A 25,670-nucleotide genomic window follows, 5' to 3' on the forward strand; every position below is an offset into this window, starting at 1 on the left:
AATTACAATTTTACTTTTGGTTTTGCAAAGTCAACCCCAAGAAAGACTTCTACTATGCATCCAAACTTGCAGCTTCTTTCACACAAAGAAAGTAGTTGGAACACAAGGAAGTGAGATATCAAGCCAGAGCATATTGACTTTGATGCTCACTTCCCACCTTGCTGCACTTGATGTTTAAGATAAGCCAACTAGCGAGCATGAGAGTGCCAATGGCACTATTTGTAGTTCTTCTAATTTACGAGTACCTACATCATCTGATATAGATGGTGGTGATGATATTTTAAAAAACCCATATGATGATGCTCCATCAATGATGGCTGATTGTTGATGCTTGACATTTTTTTAATTTTAATATATAATATATGTCATGACACTCAAGTTTGACAAATTGACATAGTGGTTTTGTTTATTATACAATATATGATGTTATGTGTGGTATTCTGAACTTAATTACTGCTGCAAATATGTATACATTTCTTATGTGTATATGTTCTTGTATGGACGAACCCAAAACAAACCCAACCACAAAAAAAATTGACCAAACCCGTGAATTGAAACCCCGAACCCAAACTCGAACAAATACTAGGATTGGTAACTTAGGTATCCACTATTGACCGACCTAAACGGAATGAAAAAGATAAAAATCTAAAGAGATTGAACTTGGTTAAAATTTGCAGACATTTATCCCCAATCACAAGATAATTTGATTTTAAAAGTTTTGCATTTTAAAACTAAGTGTGGCTAACTGGTCATGGTATATGCAAGCTAATCAAAAAAAATTCTATTATGATGAAGTTTAAACCAAGCATTACACCTTTAACAAAAATGATCTTACAAGCACTTAACAACCTTTAGTACAAACTGATTTGCATAAGACAAATGAACCAAAAAAACATTCAATTAAAATACAAAATCAAAAGCTATAGAAAAGTTAATTACTAATGGATTAGGGTTCTCAGAAACATCTACCATGAGATGAATTTTGAAAAAACATTAAACCATGACTCCATGCATTCTTGCTTCTGCTCATATCAAATTATACCAATCTTACCCATCTTTCCTCCCATACTTTGCTATGGGGAACTCATTTCCAAAATCAAGCTAATACAGATGGCATTTCACTCTGCACCTAGTAATTTCCTTTGAATGGCTATTAGTTTAAACTTTCTACATCCTTTCCCATACTTGAAATGAATTAGCAAATGCAGGTGGAATCAAAAAGATTGACTAAACAATAGAAAATGAAATTACACATGGAAAAAAAATGAATAATGCACCTTGTACATAAACATAAACATTTTGCAATACAACAAACATCAAAAGATAGTTATTACCTTAATAGCATTTTCTGGTGCACGTGAAGAGGCACGATTTTTTTGCCTTACAAATATCTGCAGGACATAAACTAAAAAAGTTCAGAAAAGTTGTAATCTTTCATGGTATTAAATTCTTATCTCCATTAAATAACTAATAAGTTCTTTAAGTTTAAAATAAGATATGCAGTCTACTGTTTGGATGTGTATAAGCCAGTGAGATTGGGAGAGATTTCTTCTACAGAGTTTTCACATTAAACAACCCAATAAAACTCACAAAAAAAAGGGAATTACACTTATTTTTATGAAAATGACTCCAGGTATAAAAGAGAACAAAAAGGCACTGTCATGACTTAATTATTACACATTGAAAATGTATGACTTGCAAGCAGTTGCCATTTATAATCTCTGTGTGATTATGTTGGCATTAGCAATTTATTTCTGCTTGTTTAACACAACAAGTGTAGGCCTTCATCATTGTCATTTTCTCATGTCACCTCGTTGCATTCCATATTGAATAAACAGTGTTCATGAGTTTCAAGAGTAACTGTTCAAAAATGGCCTATCTTAATACAGTATCCTATTACTGAATGTACAGTGGAAATCTGTCCCAAAGAGTGTGAAGCCATCCACCTGTTCATGAGCATTTTGGAAATGTAGAGACAGGGATTGGACATCCCCTCCCTATTCCAAACAAGAAGTTTGGGGGGACCTTCCCTTGGAAGCATCAGTTTGGGGACAACCTCTCTTCCCCACCATCCTACAGATGTTAGGGTGCCTCTCACCCTAAGTTACCAATCCTCGTACAAGTGTGGGTATCATTACTGGTACAGGTTCGGATATACATACATTGTGTGTATATGTATATTTATATATAATGTATGTATGTATGTATTAAAAAAATTAAAATTATATAATATAAAACAGTGGGGTCTGGGAAGGAAGACTACAATGGGATTGAGGGGCAGCACCCTTTATGGGGGTTCGTGGGCCTCTAATAAAAGCACACAAACCTTCATGACACACGCTATTTTCACAATTTTATCACTTAATGGCGTAATCAGGTGCATAGGTACTTTTTGTTGATAAAAATGTTTTTAAAATGCCTTCAGTTTAGTTTTTCTTTTTCAAAAATCCTTTTTAAAATGTTTCTTTGTACTTTATGGGGCCTAGCAGCCACAAATCTCCCTGGGTTTGCCCAGGTTTGGCCTCAAGTTCACCCAAGATGCCACCCAAGGCATGTGTAAATAGGTATGCAGACACTTTTTTGTTTATAAAAATGTTTTAAAAATGCCTTTAGATTAGTTTTTGCTTTAAAAAATTTGCTTTATATAGCTTTTTGGGGCCCAATGGCAGCAAGTACCCCAAGGCAAACACGAGGCAAAACTAAGGCCAAACCCATAACCAAACCAAACAATAACAATATGAGGTGGGTTCCTAGCAAACCTAATAACATAGCTCTCACCCATCAAGACATTCACTGTAAAAGAAAATGTCCCTATCAATAAATCCAAGTTACCGATTTGGGTTAAAGAACCCGGTTCCCTGGTTCAGTAAAATTTGGAAATGGTTTTTGGATTCGTTTGGGTTTATTAGTACAAAAACAATATAAAAATTATGTGTGTGGGTGTGTGGGAGTGTGGGTGTGTGTGTGTGTCTATATATATGCAGCCTAGAAGCATGAATTAAGATTAGAAAGTCACATTGTATCATATAAAAACAACAAAACCACCATAAAGTTTTAATCATAGCATCATATACTTCAAGTTCAATATCAAAATAATAATATAAGTTCAAGTATCACTGTTTCAACAATTTGGAACTTTAGTTGTAAGTTTTAATCATCAAATGGATTCTCTAAATCATCAACATCATCATCATCATCAGTGTGTGTGTGTGTGGGTAGATATGTATATTTTTGTGTGTGTATATGTATGCAGCTTAGAAGCATGAATTAAGATCAGAATGTCACATTGTATCATATAAACAACAAAACCACCATAAACTTTTAATCATAGCATCATGAATTTACCATCATAGCATCATATACTTCAAGCTCAATATCAAAATAATACTATAAGTTCAAGTATCATTGTTTCAACAATTAGAACTTTAGTTGTAAGTTGTAATCATCAAATGGGTTCTCTAAATCATCATCATCATCATCGTTGACATAAGATGAACCAATGCCAATGCCAATGCCACTTTCACTTGCACTTGTGCTAATAGTGTTCTCGCTTTATGAGTCCTCAAATGCAACAAGTTGAGAAGTGGAAGCATCCAAGTCAGTACTAGCTCTATATCCCACATCTTCGACTCCCCTTGCTTGTAGTCATGTTGCTTGTGTGAAACGAGATGTAGGTTGGAATGCACATATACTAAGTTCTCTGTTCTTTTTGATTGCAAGCTATTGCACTTTACTGAGTGGATGAAAGAATATATCCTCCACTTTCTTTCTGATGTAGATGAACTAGCAACCTATGAAGACAAAGTAAACAATTAAAGTTATACATTTATAGTTTTATTAATAGAATTTTCAATTTTAAAAAAATAAAAAAACTATAAATAAAAGTTTAAATACTAAAAAATATATATTCATTAATTGTTAAACTTACTAGTGATAAAATTTTGATTGTGCGAGGCTACAAGCTTTGGAAGCATTGGCCATGGAAATACCACCAACTATGAGTATCCTTCTTATACCTATGACAAGAGCGTCAACACTTAGACCATTTGCGTTTGCAAATTCTATGAACTCATTTGTAATCAAATCTCGCACATCATCTTCAAGAAAGAGTCTAAGGAATGTTGCCTTGTACCCTTTAGACACTTCTAAATCTCTATATGGTGCAAGTCTAGATGGCATATCAAGATACTGATTGCTGTAGAATTTTGGAGTCAATGCATAGGCAAGATGTAATGGAGTGGTCATCTTGTTCCACCTTTTTTCACCAATTGCATGCAATTGTTTGAAGAAAGTCTCCTCAAAGTCGTGCTCTTTTGCACTTATGATGCACTTCATCTTCTCAAGCATTGAGTTGCTGCCATCAGACACCTCTCCAATGCAAGGTCTATCCATGTCAATATAGCAAATAATGATTATAATGGGCTTGGTGAAACTAAGAAGATACTTCACACGCTCGCACCATGATTCATCTAATATTCTTTGCCTCATTTTTGTTGCCTTCTCAATGTTGCGTTGCTTCCATATAAACCAATTTTGGCTAACTGTTGAATTAGTAAGTGCCTCTTAGAGACAAACTATAAAAACAAATACACATTACACCATCAAATTATGAAAATCAAAAAATCTGAAAATGTAAAATTAAATTACTATTTCACTTACCTTCAAAAGCTCCAATTTTGAAAAGGATCTAAAAATCCCTTGAGACATGTGGTGGTTGATGATGAACATCTAGATGTCCTCAACCTTTGCATACACCTCTTTGATCCACTCAATTTTATTCCCAATCTTGTGTAGCATAAGATTAAGTGAGTGGACCACACAAGGTGTCCAAAAGATATGGTGATATTGTTCATCAACCAACAAACTAGCAGCTCTACAATTCTTTGTGTTGTCCATTATGACTTGAACAATAGTATGGGGTCTCACTGTCTCAATGGCAAAGATGAGAATATCAGCAATAAATTGCCCATCTTTTACTTAATCCTCACAATCCATGGCTTTCAAAAACATTGACCCTTTAGGGAACACTGCTATGACACTGATTAAGGTTCGACTTTTTGAATCTTTCCACCCATCTGAAACAATGGATACGCATATCTCAATCCATAAATTCCTTATGGGCTTCAATGCATCTTCAACTCCCTTGACCTCTCTTTCCAACAAGGTGCCATGCACCTTCTCAAAACCCGAGTCCTTATATCCTCTTGGTGCTTCATTAACACTCAACATCTTTTTCCAATATGATGAGCGAACAACATTGAAATCCAACCCATTTGCACATATACATCTTGTTACATCTTAGTCAGCAATGTGTCGACTCTGATTTTGAAATGAATTTTCCAAAGGTCCCTTTGATCTTTTGTGTACAATGGGTCCTTCACTTTGAGGCTCAGCTGTGGTAAAAAATGGGTGGTCTTCTACCACAATATTGGCATTAGATGGGGGCTGCATTCCCTTCAACTTTTTATTTTTTGAAATGGAATGATTTAATCTACGTGTTTCTCTCTCATCTACTTCCTCTTGCTCCCTAATATATTTTAAAACTGTCACTTGTGGTATAGGCACACCACCTTTTCCAAGCCAACTTTTCATGCATGTTCTTAGTATTCCACACAAATGACCTTTCACCCAAAAACATGAACTAGAACGTTGTATATCACATCCTCTGCATTTCCAAAGGAATCTCCCACCTCTTGAAAGGGGATGTATAATATCAACGAATTTCCATAGAGGAGAGTTTGCATCTATTTTGTATTTTGGTTGTTCATTTGTGGAAGTACAACTAGTTGCCATTCTAGTTCCTATGGCAGGATATTTTATGAACACATTTAAAACAAAAACAAAAGAATGGAAAAAAAATAGATAAAATTAAAAAATAATGTGTTTCTTGTTTGTGAAACAAAAATGGATGAAAAAAATGAAAAAAAACTTACCTCTTTCAGCCACTGGAAGCTTGCAAATAAGTAGGAACGAGGCTGCTACACTTGATCAAGCTTCAACAATCGATCTTCAACTTCTTGTATCTAATGCTACAAGCAAAACTTTGCTCACAGCTGCTTGCAAAACAAATGACAACAAATGAACTCCCTATGTGTTTAAAAAATCACTTTAGGGTTGAAAAGAAAACTAGACTTCAAAAAATCATTAAATTTTGCAAAAAAAAAATGAAAAATATCGCCTAGGCTTCCAAGTTCGCCTAGGATGAACGAGCACACCCTGGCCGAACTCGTAGGTGGACCAAACCAAGACCAATACTGGGTTCGAATCAAACTAGGACCCGGCTATCCAAGGTGTGGACCTAGTAACTTAGAAAAAAACCTAAGCTACTAGTTCGGGTTCAAGTTTAGGTACAAAGGCTTGGTATGCAAAGACAACACTTTTATTTTTATTTTATTTTTTGGGGGGTGAGGGAGATAGTGGAGAGACATTGGATTCATTTTGGGTTTGTTTGTACAAAAAACAAGTAGATAAATATTTGCTAAAAATTCTAAATATTATAAATTAAATAAAGTAATTATTTATTGAAGCTTAGGTAATATTGAAGATTAAGAAAAGGTCTATGAGAAAAACTGACTCATCCTAAACTAATGTAATAATGTTCTCACCACTTGTTCAACTCTCTTTCAACAGCCAACTCTTTCATTAATGGTCAGGTTGGAGTTATTTCCTTGAATTGGGGCCCAAACTTATTATCGAGAAACCAAGTCTATCTTGAGGAGCAAGAAGTAGCTTGCTTGTGGAACTAGACTTATTAAACCTAGTAGTTATAGGGGGAAGGGGAATGCCTTTCTCAATACTCCTCAATGATGTCTAAATAGATCCCATGGCACATGGATGTGTTAGGATGTAACAACAAACTAACCAATATTACTAATGGCAAGCTAGGGGGGATTGGAAATTGAGCCTTTTCTCAAGTGTGCTACAATGTGCTTCTTGGAGTGTTGTGATATCACAACACCAGAATTTCCCCCTAATGCAACATAGTGCAAAAGCAAGTACTTGCACAGCCAAGATTATTATTGCGAAGAAACAATATATTGAGATGAAGGCAACTCCAATATTCATTGATAATACACCAATAGAGTAAAAGAAATATCAGCAAGAACCTCATTCACCAATGAATGTAATGGATTTCACTACATGTACCAAAGAAATATCTATACCTAATAGAGTTTAGTTTTCTCACTCCTTTTGATATCAAGAACTGGCACATATACCTCTTGTTGATGCCATTGCTTACTTTGTCTTTCGTAAGTAACATCATATTCATATCCATTGTCATCAGATTCATACCCTTCATTTTCATGGTACCCTTCTTCACCATACTACATGTTTTGAGCTACAATACATTGCAGTGGGGTGTGTGGTAGATTGCAGGCCATACACCAAGGAGGTTCCTCCACAAAATGACTGTTTTTCTTCTTTAATGGACCAGAAGTCTCTTTCTTTTCATCAACGGGTCTACCATTTTCCAGTTGGTTTTATGTGGCATATCATATAGTCTTGGCCTGTCATTCCTCTGAAACTGGGATCTATCATTTATTGTGACTTTATGGGTAAGGTCTTTCAAAGCACTTGTACTTTTGGATGATTGTATAATCTAGCATCATCTCTCCTACTCATCTTACCAGACGCTTTTCTATTGACTTCAATAATAAATGAATGTGCCTTTGCCATTGATGTCAAAGGGGGAAAGATTCATGTGAAAAACTATTGTGAGATAAAAAAAAAAAAGAAGAGTTATGTGCAAGGACTAAGGGGGAGATGTAAAAATGTAAAAATGTGTTACCCTAGAGTTAAGCGCAAACCAAGTTTGTGTAGATTGAAAATTTACCTAACTTTCAAGTTCTCATCATGAGACAAAATTGCTCTCGAATCAATAAACCAAAAGATTACAAACAATTTTTATAAACAATCGACAAGTTAATCACCAAACACGTTGGCAAAAATGCGCAAACAACTAGCTTGAAGCCATGAGGGCTTTGAATTCAGCAAGAAAAGTGCAAAGACATCATATGAAGCATATGGAAAACCCTCGACCACACACATGTCAAATGTCAAAAAACAACCTTGTGAACACATTTTCCAATTGCAACCCATCAAGGGAATGTCATTGGATCATGAGCAACTAGATATTTGTTTTTGTGATCATTTCCCATCACAAGCAAGCAATTTACTATCGCTTGTCAAATTTTAGCATTTTTTTGTCAAATCACCTAGTCCAAGTCAAATTTGGGCTTGCCGAGTTTTGTCAAGTCATAAGATTTTACACTATTCAAATTTCAAAAGACGCATCTTGCAAGGCTTTGGATGGACTTATGTTCCAAAGATACATCATCAAGCTTACTACTTTACCTTAATATCTATACAACATGTCTTTGTTGTGCATCACTCATTGTGTTGTGGGATCTATTGTAACGTTTTCACACATCACCCCATTGCATATGGGGGACCCCCACTTTTTCACTTTTTAGGGTAGATGTTTTGCTTAGATTGTCTTGGTTTAGCAATAATTTTCTAGTGTTTGCCTTTGCTTATGAGAGAGTGTCATGTCAAAATGCAAAAGGGTGTTAAAATTGCAAGGAAATGATCCTTAGTGTCAAGTTGCCTTAGCTTGTCAATTTTTCCTAAGTGTTGAGTTTCAATTTGCCTTGAAATTTGAGCGAAAAATGGTGAAAACATTGCAAATTGATGCAAATTTTGTACGAAAGTGCTAAGAGTCCCTATAGGAGTCATTTTTCCACTCCTAGGAGGTGAAATGAGTCAAAAATGTACAAAGTCCCGATAAACTTCTATTCTCCACCCTTCAAATCTTGGGAAAATTCATGAAGTCTTGATGGAAATAGAATTTACACTGCATAAATTGATGAAATTGAATAAGTTTGGACTTTGAGTGTGAAAATCAACTTAGTCCCGATGGAAAACGTTTTTCCAACAAGCAATTAAGGCATAAAATCAAAAATCCCGATGGGAGGCGTTTTTCCACTCAATTATAAAGATGAAAATGAGCAAAGTCCTGATGGAGCATTATTTTCCACTCCATTTTGAGCATGAAAATGTTAATTTAATGTTAAGGATGACGAAAGTCCCGATGGAGGTTGTTTTTCCACTCCAGGACTTAGTTTGCAAGTGATTTTGTGGAAAGTCCCGATCACTCGGGAATTTCCACACAAGACAAAGGATGTGTCCTGATGGAGGTCATTTTTCCACCAGGCCCACAAGAATGAAAATGCATGATGGAGGTGAGTCCTAATGACCCACGTTTTTCCACTTGATGGTAAAGTGACCAAGGTGAAGTTCAATTTATGTGTCCTAATGAGGTGCGATTTTCCACCTGAAGGAAAAAATGATTGAGTGAGCAAAATAACAATGAATTCATGTGGCATGATGGAGATCGATTCTCCACTTGAAATAAAATTGCAAGGACTTGATCAAGTTTGTGTGTCCAAATGAGCCACGTTTTCCCACCAAGGGGCTGGAAATAAAAAATAACATGAAATTCTTAGAGATAATCAGTCCTGATGACTAAAGGATTTCCACTTGAGAGAAATAAGCAAAGGAAAGCAAACTTATGGTGAAAAATAAAGTTCCAATGGCCATCAATTTTCCCCTTACAAGATTAAATGCGTTTTTAATGTGAAATGAGTATGATTTGGGTGGGAAATCAGTCCCCATGAGGTGCGATTTTCCACCATTTCATTTGGTGGATGAAACAAGGGAAAAATGAAGTCAAAATTAAGTGTCCCAATACATAGCGATTTTCCACCTTGCTGGGTTAACACATTTTTTAATCCCACATTCACTGTGTGGTGAAAAAAAAAGGTGAAAAGCTGAATAAAAGTACAGACCAGCAAGCAATATTATATCATTAGGTCGTTGATTTGACTCCAAGCGAGCTGGAAGGAAGTAAGGATTGGAATCGCCTAAGGACAAGGGGGTGCGATTTTTGCCTAAGGTATTGATAGCGCCACCATTGGAGGTATTTGCAGCATAAACAAATGTGCCACTGTTGGCTGAGACCACCATTACCAGCCATGATCTCAGATTGAAAACACATCATTTCCAGCCAAGTGAATGTAAGTCGCATCAACTACATGAATTGCGCCATCAAGGGGATGATTTCCAGCTGATGGAACACAATTTTCAAAGATGTTTCAGACCTTTATACTCATAAATCAGACCTGAAACAGAGAACTGGGTTGCAATATCATTCATTTTCTGAGTTTGGAAGGGCATTTTCAGACTTACACATTGAAATCAGACCTATCCTAAGTCTAAAAATCAGGTTTCTTTAAGGCAAATTTTCCAGATTTTGATCCAAACACTTGTATTTTCTAGAATTATGTTTCATAACTTCGAATTTCTGATTTTAGAAAGCTCACAAGTCTGAAAATCATTTGAAAATCAGAACCTAAGTTAATTCTAGAAATTTAATTATTCAAATTACCTACCACAAGCTGGGATAAAAGATGGGAACAAAAGTCCCTATGAGGTTTGATTTTCCACTCGAGAATAACAATCAACTTACCCATCAGAAATGAAGACAAAATAAGGAACATTGAATTGTCCTAACAGGGATCAAATTTCCACTCCATCAAATGGTGATCAAATCAAACAAAATTTTCAAGGATAATGAGTCCCAATGAGGGTCGGATTTCCACTCGAGGGCTGAATTTGCAAAGAGAGTGAAACGGAATGTGCAAAATGCTTTGTCCCTATACCCATCGATTCTCCACTAAGGGACAAATCAATTCAAATGAAGATCAATGACAAAGTAGTACCTATACGCATCAAATTTCCACCGAGTAAAAAAATGAACAAAGATAATGCAGCTGTTTTAGGAACTGATTTGTCATTATGATGATCGATTTCCCACCAAGGTTGAAATAAAGTTTATCCCATAGGTGTTTGATTCAATATTTGTTTGTTTTGCAGGTCTGCTACGAGGAAAGGAAGCATGATGATCAAGGCTTGAGGTGAAAGAGGATGCAGCTTGCAGGGGTACCATGGGCTCAACACTTCAAAGCAACAAATGATGAAAGATCAGCTCCAAGAGGACAAGCAAGTGAAATACAAGAATGAAGAAACTTAAACAATGCTACGAGGAGGAACCAAAATTCAAATTCAAGAAAAGATAAAGGTACGATTTGGAGAAAAGACTCTACAAGCATATTGCAAGGACAACATCACAAATGCGAATGAGGGAGATTAGCATTTCAAGGATGGGAAGAGAATTTCAAGTTAAGGATTTCCAAAAGCAAAGATGAGGACCAGCTCAAACATGAAGAAAACTTCACCATGATGATGAACAAGTGAGAAAAAGGCAAATCCAACACATGAGCACAAGGGATTCCACATTATGAAGTAGGAACTACATCAAAGGATCTCATAGAAATGAACGTTAAGGAGGAAATAGTTCAAGGGGAATTCCCTGACATAAGGATGAAATGCAAAGTATCACAAGGAATTCCAAACATCATGAAGAATGTTCAAGGCAAATTAATTAAGTCTACAATGCAAGCTGAGGTGGCATCCCAATCACCATCCATCCAATCAAAGAGGTTCCAAGTCAGCATTCATTCAAGGATGGAATAAGTGACATGTGGCGCTACAGAAAATATTATTTATCTTACCTATCCTCATCTCTCATTGGCCAATGCAATGGTGGTTGTAACAAACTCTAATTAAGGTTTCTATCTTTCGATCTTGGCCATTGATTGTGAATCAATCTAAGCCATTCATTGTAATGAGACCTCTATATAAGGCTCAACTCTCTCATTTGTAAAGGTTAATGTTAGAAGAGTAGAAAAATAGTTGCTAAGACAATTAGGAATTAAAAGTTAGAGTAGGGTAGGGCAAGGTAGGGTACAAGAAGAAGAAATTGTTGCCAAGACTTGTAAATGAATATACTATTTTCATTGAAAATATGGTGAAATATGTTATTTCAACAAGTTGCATGGATTCCACTTCTCATTTGTTTTAATGTTGGTTAATTGAATGAAAGATCTTGTGGATGATTAATGGTGAAATTCACATATCCATACCACTAGCAGTTTGTTGATTGTAAACTTGCCTTGTGTGGTCAATTGGAATCCTTATTCAAGCTTAACTTCAATTGCTATTCACACATTGATATGCATTGTCTTGATGGTGTCTATGTTGTTGGTGGTAATTTGAACATCATATATTTACCTTGGAAGATTGCACTAGCTTTGTGGAGTTGTTTGTTGATTTCAAAGCAAAGTCTAGTAGAGTTTCACCAAATTGTTCACTACTTATTACAAACCTGGGATTAAATTTGACTCTCTAAACCCTTCCCCTTTTGTCCTTTTTTTTCAATTCAAGTTAGTTTAGGAGAGAAAGCATCACAAGATTGCAATATCAGATAATCAAATTCCAACAACATTCAAACATTCATGCATTCAACGTAAGTCCCCTCGTGAACCCAACAAATCACATCAAACCATTGGTTATCCATGAGTCAACACTTGACAATAGAAACCTTGGAGTCTTCCAATTGATCACATAGTTTAGCATTTGGGAAGATTTTGTTCAAGAGAGGATAAGATACCTTGGTATTTTATTCTGTGTTAGAGGTGTCTAAAAAACACCATCAACGGGATCTATGGGAATATCACAAAGTTTTGATGTATATGTCCATCTAATTCTCAAGTAATGCTTTAAATTTGACGAAAAAATGATGCAATCAGGTTTCATTTTTAAGAGTAAACCCACATTTTCTTGGAGAAATCATCAAGCAACAAAAAAAAATACCTTGTATCAAGAATTGTGGATAATTTCCAAGATGGCTCAAACAAATTTGCATTGACAAGATCAAAATCCCTGTTTGCACATCATACTCCTTTAGTAGAAATCAGCTTCCATTTTTTTTAACATTCAAACACTTGCACACATCTTGCTTTTTACAATAAGCATTTCCTACAACTCAAGGATTGTATACTATGTGGGCCTCACCATCTCCAACATCATTATTCACATAGCTCTAGATTTCCCCTTGCCTAAATGACGGTGTGATCCAATCAACTATAGGTTGAGACGGATCACTATATTCCTTGAGCTGACTAAATCTATCATCTTTGCTCTCTCCGAGAGGGTGATGTCACAACCCTAATTTTGCACCATGGTATAATCACTTGGACATGAATTTAAAATTTGACATGAATACTTTAATCACTATGTTGATCTATTAATAAAGTGGTTAACTATGTTAATCATGAGTTATATTTGATATTATGAAATAATATAAACCACATTTGAGTGCCATCTTTATAGTAGATATTAATGTTGTAGATAATGTGATTATATTTCAGATTTTGAGAAAGGGCTACTAAAAAATTTGTTACCACGTGAATATGATAGGACACATGTGAACACTCTCATTAGGAGAGTATAATTGGGAAGAAGTGTCTAGTCATCTATTGGTGACATGCATGAAAACTCACCACACATAAACTTGTAGTTTCATATAGTTAGAATTGCATTTGCATGCAGATATGTAAACCTAACAATCTCCATTTAATGTTCTTATAATTTCTCTATGATACTTGGAAAGTTCATTTTTTTATGATAAAGTTTAATTGCTTGGGAGTAGATCTCCTTGATCCAAAGAGAACCATCGGACCTCAAGAGCATAGTTGTTTAAAATGGTTTCCCTCCACTTTCTCCATAGGTGCGATTCAAGGGAAAACCTGCAAATTACAAAAGCTACTGGAATTTGAATGTGCAAGGGACTTATAAAGAACATCCCCATGACTTCCAACCTCTACTCTGAGTAGGTTGACAGGAGAATGCACGCCAGCTATTATTATTACTATTATTCATGGATTTATTACCAACCAAACATTGCAGTAGGTTGAATAATAGTAAAATGGTTTCCCTCCACTTTCTCCATAGGTGCGATTCGAGGGAAAACCTGCAAATTACAAAAGCTAATGGAATTTGAATGTGCAAAGGACTTATAAAGAACATCCCCATGACTTCCAACCTCTACTCTGAGTAGGTTGACAGGAGAATGCACGCCAGCTATTATTATTACTATTATTCATGGATTTATTACCAACCAAACATTGCAGTAGGTCTACCACAAGCCTCCTAAATTTCAACACCAACATATAAGAAGATGGTCAAAGTCCACATGATATTTTGAAGGTTTAATAATTAACAACACAAATATAATAATAAAAAGATGTTTTTTCTATGCAATATGCAATAAAACCAACTCCAAGCCTTCATTTAAAATCAATTTTTCTAGCTTAAAATCATTTCATTTTTTCACATAATTGTTCGTTTCAGCTATCCCTACCTAGCAGTCATAAACCTATTATTATGACATAGCATTATTATAAACCAAGCATACTTGTGTGCTGTCCTGACATGCTGTTTGGGACAGCTAAGGACCAGGGATCAAGTGTACTCCCCGATGAGCATTATCAAATCTTGTATTGGCCGCATCATGATGATCAATGATGGTAATAGCAACTTCATCATTTCTAGTCTAGACAGTGATACTTGATGATCTCCCATATTCCTTTGAGACTGCTCTTTGCTCTTTGCGGTTGTCATTCCCCTTTCTTGGCTATTTTGGTGCTCGCCTGTTATTTTGTAAATATTTTTTTTTTTTTTTTTTGCATTTCCCCTTGGTGGACCTTCCTAGGTTTCTCTTCTGGAACTTGGTATTGTATACTACTGTTCTCTGGACTCCCATTGACCTCTTTTGGGCTGTCTGTGGACATTAATATAACTTCTTTCTTTCTTTCTTTCTTGCAAAAAAATTCTACCATATCAGACAACATCACTAGAAAATTTCACATCTAATTTCCTTCTTGGTATCTGCCTGTAAAGTTTCAGAGTACTGTGAAAAAATTTCTGCCCTACCTACAACCCCACCTTCAAAGGGACAGCTGGCAGAAATTTGGGCCTCAAACAATCAGCACTTACAGCAAATTTTGTAGCCATTTCTCTTTCCAAAGTGATTGGTTTAGCATAACCTATGCTTGGGCTTCCTTACCCTAAGCTAATACCAAATGTTATAAGTCAACGCACAGATATTAAGTGAATTGTGTGATACGCACTCCAATTATTTCTGTATGTTGTATTTATTCAGGTACAGGGAACGTACATTGTTTTGCTGTAATTTACATTGTGTAACTCATAATTCTCAGAGTCAGACTAGGAAAGTAATCAACAAGCCCAAAAAAATTCAACTCAGCAAATACTTGGCAACTTTGAAAGTACTAAAACTTTTCTTAAAGAACATAATTTTTTTGCAAAATTGAATTACAAAAAAGTATGAAATTAGAAAATGACATCTTGAAAGAGAAAATGCATGGTTTTATAGCAAAAAAACATGTGAAATATGTGTTTTAACTAGCATTCTACCCTGTAATGTCCCCTTATGCTATTCCTTAGGAAATTAGAGAACAATTGTCTTGCAAATTAATTGCAAGAGACTACTTCCCAAAATCTACTTAGAAAAATGATAATTGCTGTCACTTAAGAATGATATCACTTATAATATGATTATACATAAGATAAAGTATCACTGCTATTTATGCAAGATGATTTCTGATCAATGTATTTGATCTACACTTCTGGTATACAATATGAATTGTGCAGTTCACATAGTTGATAGCTGTCTTTGATGTGGCACTGAGAAATATGCTTTAATCTACTTCTATCGCTTATAGCGATGAACTGTCTTGCTGCTCCCAATTTATCTTTACAAGTGTGCAACTGTATTCACTATTGCTTACAGCAATGTTACTGCTCTTTCTGATTTCTTTCCTTAATTGTATGTGAACCGATCGGCCAAAGGCCAATGTGCGATGGAGCCTATCCAATCTGGATACAAAGAAGAATCAAAGACAAATCCAATATATTATTGCTGGGGATATGTACCCTGTAATGTCCCCAGTTGGGATCCTCTAATATTCTGTCCAAAATCTCAATTTTAGTACATAAGAAAACAATAGAAGGATATTGATGTAAGTCAAGCTGGGCCTGGCACTACTGAGACAAGTATGTTACTGCCAGTAACTTGACAACAGTTCTGAACTACCCCAGATATAAGGATTGCTCTTGCAAATGACTAAGAAAAGAAATCGCCTATGGCAGTCACTGTGATGCTCCTTTTTTGGAAATGAAGGAAAACTGGGATGATTACTTCAACCTCCTCCTCTTAATATGACAAGAGGGTATAATTTTAAGCAACAGAAGATAATTCTATATTAGATTTGATCTCTGATATATCTTCTGTATATATATATACAGCGATGACAATTATATGGTAATTGTGATGTCTAATATGCAGTAGGATATAAACAATGTGAGAAGTGATTTCTACCACCCCAGAGATAGTTCGGTTATGCAATCACTGACTCACAGTGACAATCTGCAATCAATATTTATTACTTATTGAAATGGTGCTATGTTTGGTCCATCGATATTATGTCAACCTGAATGTGGTCGCTTAGGGGTCATTAATATTATAACTGGTTACTTGGTCAGGCTATTAACTCTCTAAATATGTTGTACACAGTTGCCTGTGTAATTCGGTCAAGCTATTGACTCTCTATATAGAGCATACCACGGGGAATAAATATATAAAACAAAAGAAAATTCCCATTCCATTTTATATCTTCATAGATCTAGAGAGATACGTCTCTTCTTTCCTTAATCACCCCTTATTGTTTATTTATCATTACACAAAACCTTAGTAAATCCCTGCACCTCACTCTTTGGATTAGTTAACAACAAATGTTGAATCGATGCCTCCTTAATCTATTGTTTACGCACAAATTATAACCAATGTCTCTTACATGGCACAAGTCCTCAGCTTGCCTGCGCCACTGTTGTGCCTTTCATAATGTAATTCCCACCGATGATGATTCCTGTCTTATCGATATAAATATTGAATGGATGGGTAATAGCTTAGTATGTCAAATCATATGGTCTTAATATTGCATCTTAATCGCTGTCTTTCTTTTAATAATTAATGGTTGCAAAGGCAGACAGATCTGACATGCATCAGATCTGGTCTGCCACTAACTATGTGTTGGCTAATGGCTTAATCGATAGGATGTAGCTTAATAGGAATTACCTTCAGGTATGATAAGTCTTTATTGTTATGCCCATAAGGTATATATTAAAAATTTAAATCTTGTTTATTTATTATTATTAAAATTTTAGTTAGTTCATTTTATTCATTTATCTGGATATATATATATATATATATATACATCGTTATATTTTAATTGTATCATTATTTATTATTAAATTCTATTTTTAAAGCGGGCATCATCATTCTTTGACTGTTTAGATGGGGACATCACATACCCGATTATGGATCTTCGACTTTGCTTGTTTTGATACCGTTTCAGACTGCAATAAGAATTCTGATAAAAACTCTTCCATGCCTTTCTCTCCCATGTAGATACATCTTATGTAGCCTCTAGGGGAGGCGTATGGTCATCTCTCTTTGTAATGGACGCCATGCTTCATGAAGATGTGACTCTTCTCTTATTAATCACTGCCCCTTCAGACGTGGCTTCCAGACTGATTTGTTAATATTAATTTATTTAGGATTATGATCTTTTCTGCTTCTAAGTTTCTAACTAATAATTATAAGGATGATCGCTTTGCTTCACTTTATTAAACCCTGCTTCCCATTCATAATTCTTGATTAGCCATGTAACGTATCCTAAATGAATTCTGCTGCTAGTAAGGGAGGGAATGATACATATAATGATTCTTATTCCATACAGTCTGCCGCAAGGTTGTGGACTGTTGAAATCAAGGAGAAAATTGCCTAATTCATTATCAATGAATACGATAACTTTCATTGCCAATGCGCTCTATCACGTTTGGCTGGGGTTATCATATACCCACATCGGCATTTTTACCCACATTTTTCCTGCGTCGGTAAAAACTCACGAGTTAAACTTGCAAAAACTCGCGTAGGAAAATAACTATAGCGTAACTTATTTCTTAGAACTAACTAATCTGGTGCTGCTACATCATTATCATAATGCAATAAATGCATGTGCAAAAAGTAGTCTAATAGTAAAGAAGTCAGCTGAAAAAGCTTAATCAATGTCCCATCCATTGTCTAAGAAAGCATCCCAATCGACCAAGCCACCTAAAGGTCCATGTTCTAGTTGAATCATGGCTTCCATATGTACATTTGTTGTGACGCCATCTTAAAAAAAAGACAATACTCATCTTCCCACAAAAGAACAAAATACAAACAAAGCAAACCCATTAGAAATGGCATTCTGAAATAAAGCAAGATGATACCAAAGAGCTCATCATGTGGTGTATTTATGCCAATGGGCTCCATTTCAACCTTGCACAGTTGCCATAATAATGAAACATATTGAGAGCAATCAATGAAGCCTCTAGAAGTATACAAGTCCTAGCTAAGAATATGTGTGCACCACCTTATTGGCTGAAGAAACTAAATTGTAAATACTTCATTACAGCCAATTAAGGATTCTAACACCAAAATGGGAATCACATCATTTCTTATGAATGGAAAGATTGTAAGATTAGACCCCTTATTAATGCTTATGGACATTTCTCAAAAGTTACCATCTTGTTTTGGTATATCTGCATTCCAGGCAATAATATACTTTTACCTGCTCTGTGAGCCATACATGCTTCAAAATTCATATTAATTCCCAGACTCAATAAGCATAATTACAAATTTATTTATCTTATATTGACACATTATTAGATGGCCAGTAATCACACAAAAGCGCTTGTGCACATGTCCTCCAGTCAGGAGTGAAGTTGATATTATTATAAATTTATAATAATTTCCAAGATGGATTTTTGCATAGCTCTGAATATTCAAAGATATAATTGAAAGCCTAGATGCTTCTATTGTGTATTCCAAAAAGTGCCAATTAAATCCTATCATTCCTGATATTATTGGCAAGCGATCTGACAACCACTTGTTCTTCTTAACTAAAGTTCAATGAACTACAAATCAAGAAAAGTAACAAATTTCAGTTCAGAAAACAATAATAAATGCTAAATTTTATTAATCCTTTGGGTAAAAATATTGTAACTTAGCACACTTAAAAACCTTAAAATGTTAGACTATTATTGAATTATATTTCAATCATTTCACGTAATCAAAAGCATAACCAGTGATCATGAATCAGCAGAACCAACAACAATAGAAAAAGAGGGCCAATTTTATATACTAACCTGATTTGCAGATTTACTTGGAAGAAACCTTTCTTTAATTGCCTTCCAATCATTATTGTAGGTCATTAGGCCCATCGCCAACAATCTACAAAAAAATCACAAACAAAAATATTAAAGTTAATAGAAATATGATAATAATGTAGGCAGTGTTTTGTGCCAAAACCTTCACGTTTATAACAATTTACTACTGCAGAATTAGAAATACATGTTGTATGTATTTTCAGAAGAAAATGATAATAATGTAAGCAGTGTTTTGTGCCAAAACCTTCACGTTTATAACAATTTACTACTGCAGAATTAGAAATGCATGTTGAATGTATTTTCAGAAGAAAATGAAATTAGTTTTTTAGAAAGCTATTTAGGATATCTCAAAAGAAAACAAACTACCGGAAGTACATGCACATGGCTGTCACTTGTGGATAGAGGTGGCTAGAATTGTAGAAGATAAAGATAAGAAAGGTGTTTCTTGGATCTAATATCAAGCAAGAAAATGGAATAAGGAAATTGTAAGAGAAGTTGAAAGAGAACCCGGCAGAAGCTAGTGAAAATGGTACCAGTGATTTGCTCTGAACAAGAAAGATACCCGTCCTGATACTAGATCCTACCTCATATACAATTTTCATACGGATTTGTTTACCAAAAGACAATCCTAATGGGGTCAAATCTGACTTTGGTGCGCCAACCCATAACAAATATAGATCCAAATTTTGTATAAGGTGATAATATAATATTTGAAAAAACAACATCAAAAATAATGACAAGTTCATTTTAGAGATTCAATACCAAGTATTCAGTTAGATCTGACCATCAGAAACCAATTTTTACCATTATTAAGCTAGAAATAGGACTCGGTTGGATTTATTCATGAATCATAATGATTAGAAATATAAATTTTGCAAGTATTCTGATGACATAAACTACAATAAAGGCTCATGTATAAAGTAGGATGTGTCCTGTTACAGTTGTGCCATGTGGATGATTCTCTCACTCAACAGATCTCAATGATGAAGATCAATGGCCAAACTAGTATTCCAAATAGGGGAGCCATAGTGATAGCAAAGCCATTGACAGTTCATCCAAATCACCTTCTAGGCTCTAAAAGACCTTTAATACAGGCTATCACATGCAAGGTGAGAATCATTTATTAGCTAGTAGACTATGCTCTACAGCCTAGAAAGTTACCAGCATATATAGGCATGTTCCTTACTGTCCATACTTTGGCTCCTGTCATGTCCCCTTCTTGATTCCTATATATATAAAATGAAGAAATTATTATTTATTAATTAATATAATATAATATTTATCAAAGAATGATTATTTGAAATTTATTTATTCATTAAATATTATTAATTAATATTTATTAATATTTAATACTAATAATATTCTTGAAATGTATTTATTTATTTATTAAATATTATTTAATTAATATATATTAATATTTATTCTTGAAATATTCAAATAAAACAAGCGCTTTGTTCTTATTAGCAATAGTTAACGAGAAGCATAATATGCTAAAGCTGTAGGTTCGGATAATGCATAGAAGATCGACTTTATTAAGGCAGATTTAAACGTTGAATATGATCAGATTTGCTTCACTAAAGACAACAACTATGTTTTATTATTTTATATTGCAGCATCTACACTAGTCGATAATCTAATAAAATGGACAGCAACTTTAATCAAGCGATTTAGTATTAATTTGTTAATGGGCAAGCAATTCATAATGGACGCGATGCAATTAAGATTCAAGAGATTCATTAACCCAGAAGTGTGACTAGTTTTTTGATCGAATGATGCGATTTGATTATGAATAAAGCAATAGACAAAACCAGTTTATAATGCAAACAAACAATGCAGCGATTACAAATGATTTGTTAATACAAATTGATATAATAGTGCAGCGGTTATCAAATGTTGCGATTCTTCAAGAGGCTAACCTTTTTAAGGAAAGGGAGCGAAGTCTAATGGGGGGATATCAGGAAGAATTCAGATGGGATATTTTATAAGATATAAAACATTCAGCAGCCCAGTCAAACTAAGAGGGAAAAAAAAAGCAGTCAGCAATTTTCATTGAGATGTGTTTAATACGTATGCTTGTTATGTGAAGCCTGATAATGTTCTATGCAGAATTTGATAGTAATATTAGTATAGACTGCAATACATATGGCAGACCAGATCTGATGCACGTCAGATCTGTCTGCCTTTACAGTCAGAATTATCCTAACAATTAATGTTTTTTTGGCAGCAGTGGTATTAGTAATTTATACTAAAGATAATTAGTAAATACAATAATAATTCATAATATAATTATATATATATATATATATATAATGTCTTGAACAGTACAATAATAATCTCAGACTGTTAATTAGGAAGAAACTAGTCAATAAGAAGAATATGTAAAATGCAATCGCATTCTTGCTGTTATTATCAGTATTCAAGAAGTCGGGAATTAAGATGTTCCAAAGAGGGGCGGTCTAAATCCAATTAATAGGATGAGTCCCAAGACAGGATAGGGATAAGCATCCCATAAACCTTGCGGGCATGGTCCCAAGATAGGTAAGGGCTTAGATCTGTAAACTTATTATGGACATATGATAGATGAACAATTTACTTATTAATAAATTAAAGTGATTGAACTATGGAATATCACCGATTGGATTCATTTTAGGATAGATTTGTCTCCTGACGAAGTCATAAGTATATGGAAATAGCTTAATTATGGTTAAAACAGACCTAAACCAAGTAGGGGGCATTACAGATCCTGCTATACAATATTCAATGTTTGGAAATTTGAATTTCCATATGCTTTGTATTTGTCTATTGACTTTTGATAATCAACAAATATTTTATATTAGACAGATAATGGTAATATATGTGAAAAGAAACATTGGGCAATGTTGCAATCGTGGATAATTTTGTAATATTTGTATAAATAATAAAAAATATGTAACTAGGAGAAGCGTACTAGTAGCCGTTACAGCTAACTTTGTGCACTCACAGATTCTAAATGGTACATTGGATTTTGATGATTTTTTTGTTGTCTTCACATGCGACTTAACTGGTTATAGCTATTGTTTTGGCTTCTAGGTAGTAACAATGCACACTGTGGGATCCGTTATGCGCGCAAGGGTCAAAAAGTACACTTTTCAAAGTGTTGCCCGATACCTGCTTAAAGATGCCCCAATAATTGTGCACTTAAAATCACCAATACTTATGCACAAATGCCCCAGTAGTTATGTGCTATGGGTACCAATATAGGTGCACAAATGGGTCAATTATGATCTAAAAAAAAAAAGGAGCAGCTATTGGTACATGTAAAATTTATTAATGAGCTTTTAGTTATTTGTTTTTTGGTTTTTTTTAAGTTAGTAATTGGGGGGTTGTGTGTGCAAGGAGTGAACAATTATTGGAACATGAACGGTAATTGGTGCTCTTCCCCTATTTATCAAGTAAAATGAAAATGTAAATCTTCAGCCTATCAAATTGATACCAGTTCCATTCACAGCTTATGTAGAAAAAAATCTTGAGCCTCTTTGAAAACCAGTATTAACAAAAATTAGTGTAATTTACCCAAAAAAATGCATGCCTTATAGGTAAGGGGATTACTTGCTCGTTAAGGTAGAATAATACCAAAAAGAAAATGTAGTAATGACATTTCCTGAAGTTTTTTTTTCTGAAACTGTCTAACTATTTCCATGGCAGAAGAGGATGCATAGATGTGCCTCAATTTATTCACTGCAAGTGCAACAAACTGCTTTTTACAAGTTGTAACCATCACAAAACACACAGAATATAATATATTAACTTTCCTGATATCAAAAAGTGAAACTCATAACACGGGTGGTTTTGAAGAAGAAAACTACAAAAACACATGAAATATTTGAAAGAAGTTGAGAACAATTTTGTTGTCCTCATTTTTGTAAATAAAAAATGTGAGCAACCCTATTGAATTTTTTATTAAAATTCATCTTTAAAGTCTTTTTGCACACTTTTCAAGGTAGGAAAATTGTTTCAAATTTTACCTATTCGGGGATGTGTTCTTTTCCTTGGTTTTCTTGGCTTCTTTTAGTTGTTTTATGTCTTCCTGTTTGCACCTTTAAGTGCAATTTCGGGTTTGGAGGCATGGGTTGCAAGTTGGGGGTTTTTACCTCTATACAACAAGTTGCAATGACTTAACTTGTAGTCACCCCTTTCAAACCCGATTTTCTTTTTGTTTGTTTTAGTTTCTTTTATCTACTTGTAATCGGGGGTTAGAAACCCGATTACAAATGTTGCTTCCATTCATGAGCAAGTGAAATGTCATTTGCGTGTGCTTTCTTTTAACCCGAATCTCTTTTCTTTTTGAGGATTTTACAAGTGCTTTACTTGCAGTCGGGTCTCAAAGACCCGACTACAAGTTAAGTCACTTTTCAAAGGTTTTTTTTTGTAAGAAGTGATGCATTTGTATCAGGTCTTTTTAAACCCGGTTGTTTTTGCTCTTCCCACTCTTTGGTGAAATCCATTTTTGTTGGAGAAACAGTTTTTACATTGATGATGCGATGAGTTTGTATTCTAGAGGGAATCTCTCTTCCTGAAGCGGCTATAAGTTCTTTTGGGTCGTATTTCAAGAGGCTATTCTTGCCTCCTTTGCTTCGTGGTTTTCAGTTTTTCTTCTTCTTCAGGTAAGTGCATTTCCTTTTTAGTTCATTTTTGCTTTTCTCTTAATGTTAAGGGTTTAAATCTCTCGCCATATAGCCGTTTTTGCACCTACATTTGTTCTTCCCAATTGGGAGTTCTTCCCTTGCGTGTGCTTTCATTGTCGTTCGCTCTTGTAGTCGGGATTTTTGCTCGCCAAGTTAGTCTTTTCCTTTTGTGTGAGCTTAGTAATGTTCCCATACAAGTAGATTGAGAGTATTTTCTTTCCATGTCTTTCCCATGTTCACTTTGGCAATCGGATTTTGTTATGCCATACGCAAGTTTGATTTAATACATTCTTACTTGCAGTCGGATTTTAGAAACCTGACTACAACTAAGCGTGTATAGAAATATTTTATTGGAATGTCGGGTTTTACATATGTTATTACAAGTTTCTCAAAGTGCAACATTCTCACTTGCAGTCGGGTCTTTCAGACCCGACTACAAGTAAGTAACATTAGCTTTTCCCATGTCATGACAGCGTTGCATTCACATCTTTGGTGTACGATTAAGTAACTTGTAGTAAGGGTTGCAAAACCCGACTACAAGTGAAATTTTGCCCACAAGTTGGGTCTGCAACTTGGCATTGCAAGTTTTTGAGTTTGCAAGAAAATGTTTACTTGCAATTGGGTTCCCAAGACCCGACTGCAAGTACCAAAATGATTGTGTTTCCCCCATATTTGATGACTTCATACTACTTACAACTATTCCACAATGCTTTCCATATTCCTCGCTTTTGTCATCCATGTGTAATCGGATTTTGAACCAGCTATTTCATTGTTTTCAACTTTCCAAGTTTTTTTCTTTTGCACTTGCAGTTGGGTCTTGGAGACCCGATTACAAGTGTGAAAAGTGAAAAGTTCCCACTTGCAAACACCTTCATGAGATCCGATTTTCCTTCCATCGTTGTCCAAGCTCATCTATAAAGCATTTGTTGAGTCAGTTCCAAGCAATTTTATCCTTCCCAAGTTCTTGTATGGGCATTGGTTTTTAGCTTGAAAGCTATGGAATCGCCAGTTGCAGCAGAAGATGTTCTTACCCTTTTGAGTTTTCAACACAGTATTGCAGATTCTTGTTCAATGTCAAGAGAGCCATCTTCACCTCCAAACAAGAAGATGAAATACAAGTATGACAAATACCAGAATGAGATTGCTCCTACTCAGGTGGTCTCTCTTATTGATGAGATTCGAGATACTGAGATCGGACAAGTTGATATGTCCAAGTTTTTGGAAAGAACTGAGTGTTCGCCAACACATGGGATGCAGCTGCTCCTGAACAGTCATATCCATCTAGTGCCTTCATTTCCAGTGGCTGCCTTAGAACCTAAGTTTGTTCTCGCAAGTGCTTCTCACTTTGATCAAGAAACGAGAACTATCAGAGATGAAGATGGGAATGTAATTATAAGACTGGATTTAGAAACAATAGACAAAATCTTCAAAGTTCTCGCATCTCCTGTGTATGCTGACATAACCATGAAGAGTGCCTTAGATTATTATAATCAGAGGAGATCAGATTGTATCAAGCACATTAATGCAAAATGGCTGAAAACTCCTCGTACCTGTTTCTCGAGATGGCCCAAGTTGTATAGATGTGACTTCATTGAAGAAGTAGGAGACATGATCACACTTCTTAGCAGAATCATGGGTTTGAAGCATTCTAATGTGTTTAAGATCCAGATGTATAAGTACATCGTGATCATGAGGAAGAATGCATCCCACAACTTCTGGGGAGAGATTATCAACAACAACTTGTGTGAGCAG

General features: G+C 35.0%; 1 protein-coding gene across 4 annotated transcripts in view; it reads right to left on the minus strand.

Moving 5' to 3' along the window:
- LOC131052732 (uncharacterized) overlaps positions 1–25,670 on the minus strand; it is an 88,362-nt gene that overhangs the window by 45,457 nt on the left and 17,235 nt on the right. For all 4 annotated transcript variants that reach the window (XM_057987324.2, XM_057987323.2, XM_057987325.2 and 1 more), the window contains exons 4-5: positions 19,234–19,318; positions 1,335–1,391 (exon numbers count right to left, since the gene is read on the minus strand). In XM_057987324.2, the coding sequence (XP_057843307.2) occupies positions 1,335–1,391; positions 19,234–19,318 (142 nt within the window). The remainder of the gene's footprint in view (positions 1–1,334; positions 1,392–19,233; positions 19,319–25,670) is intronic.

The sequence above is a fragment of the Cryptomeria japonica genome, chromosome 3 (assembly GCF_030272615.1).
Source record: "Cryptomeria japonica chromosome 3, Sugi_1.0, whole genome shotgun sequence".
Taxonomy (NCBI): domain Eukaryota; kingdom Viridiplantae; phylum Streptophyta; class Pinopsida; order Cupressales; family Cupressaceae; genus Cryptomeria; species Cryptomeria japonica.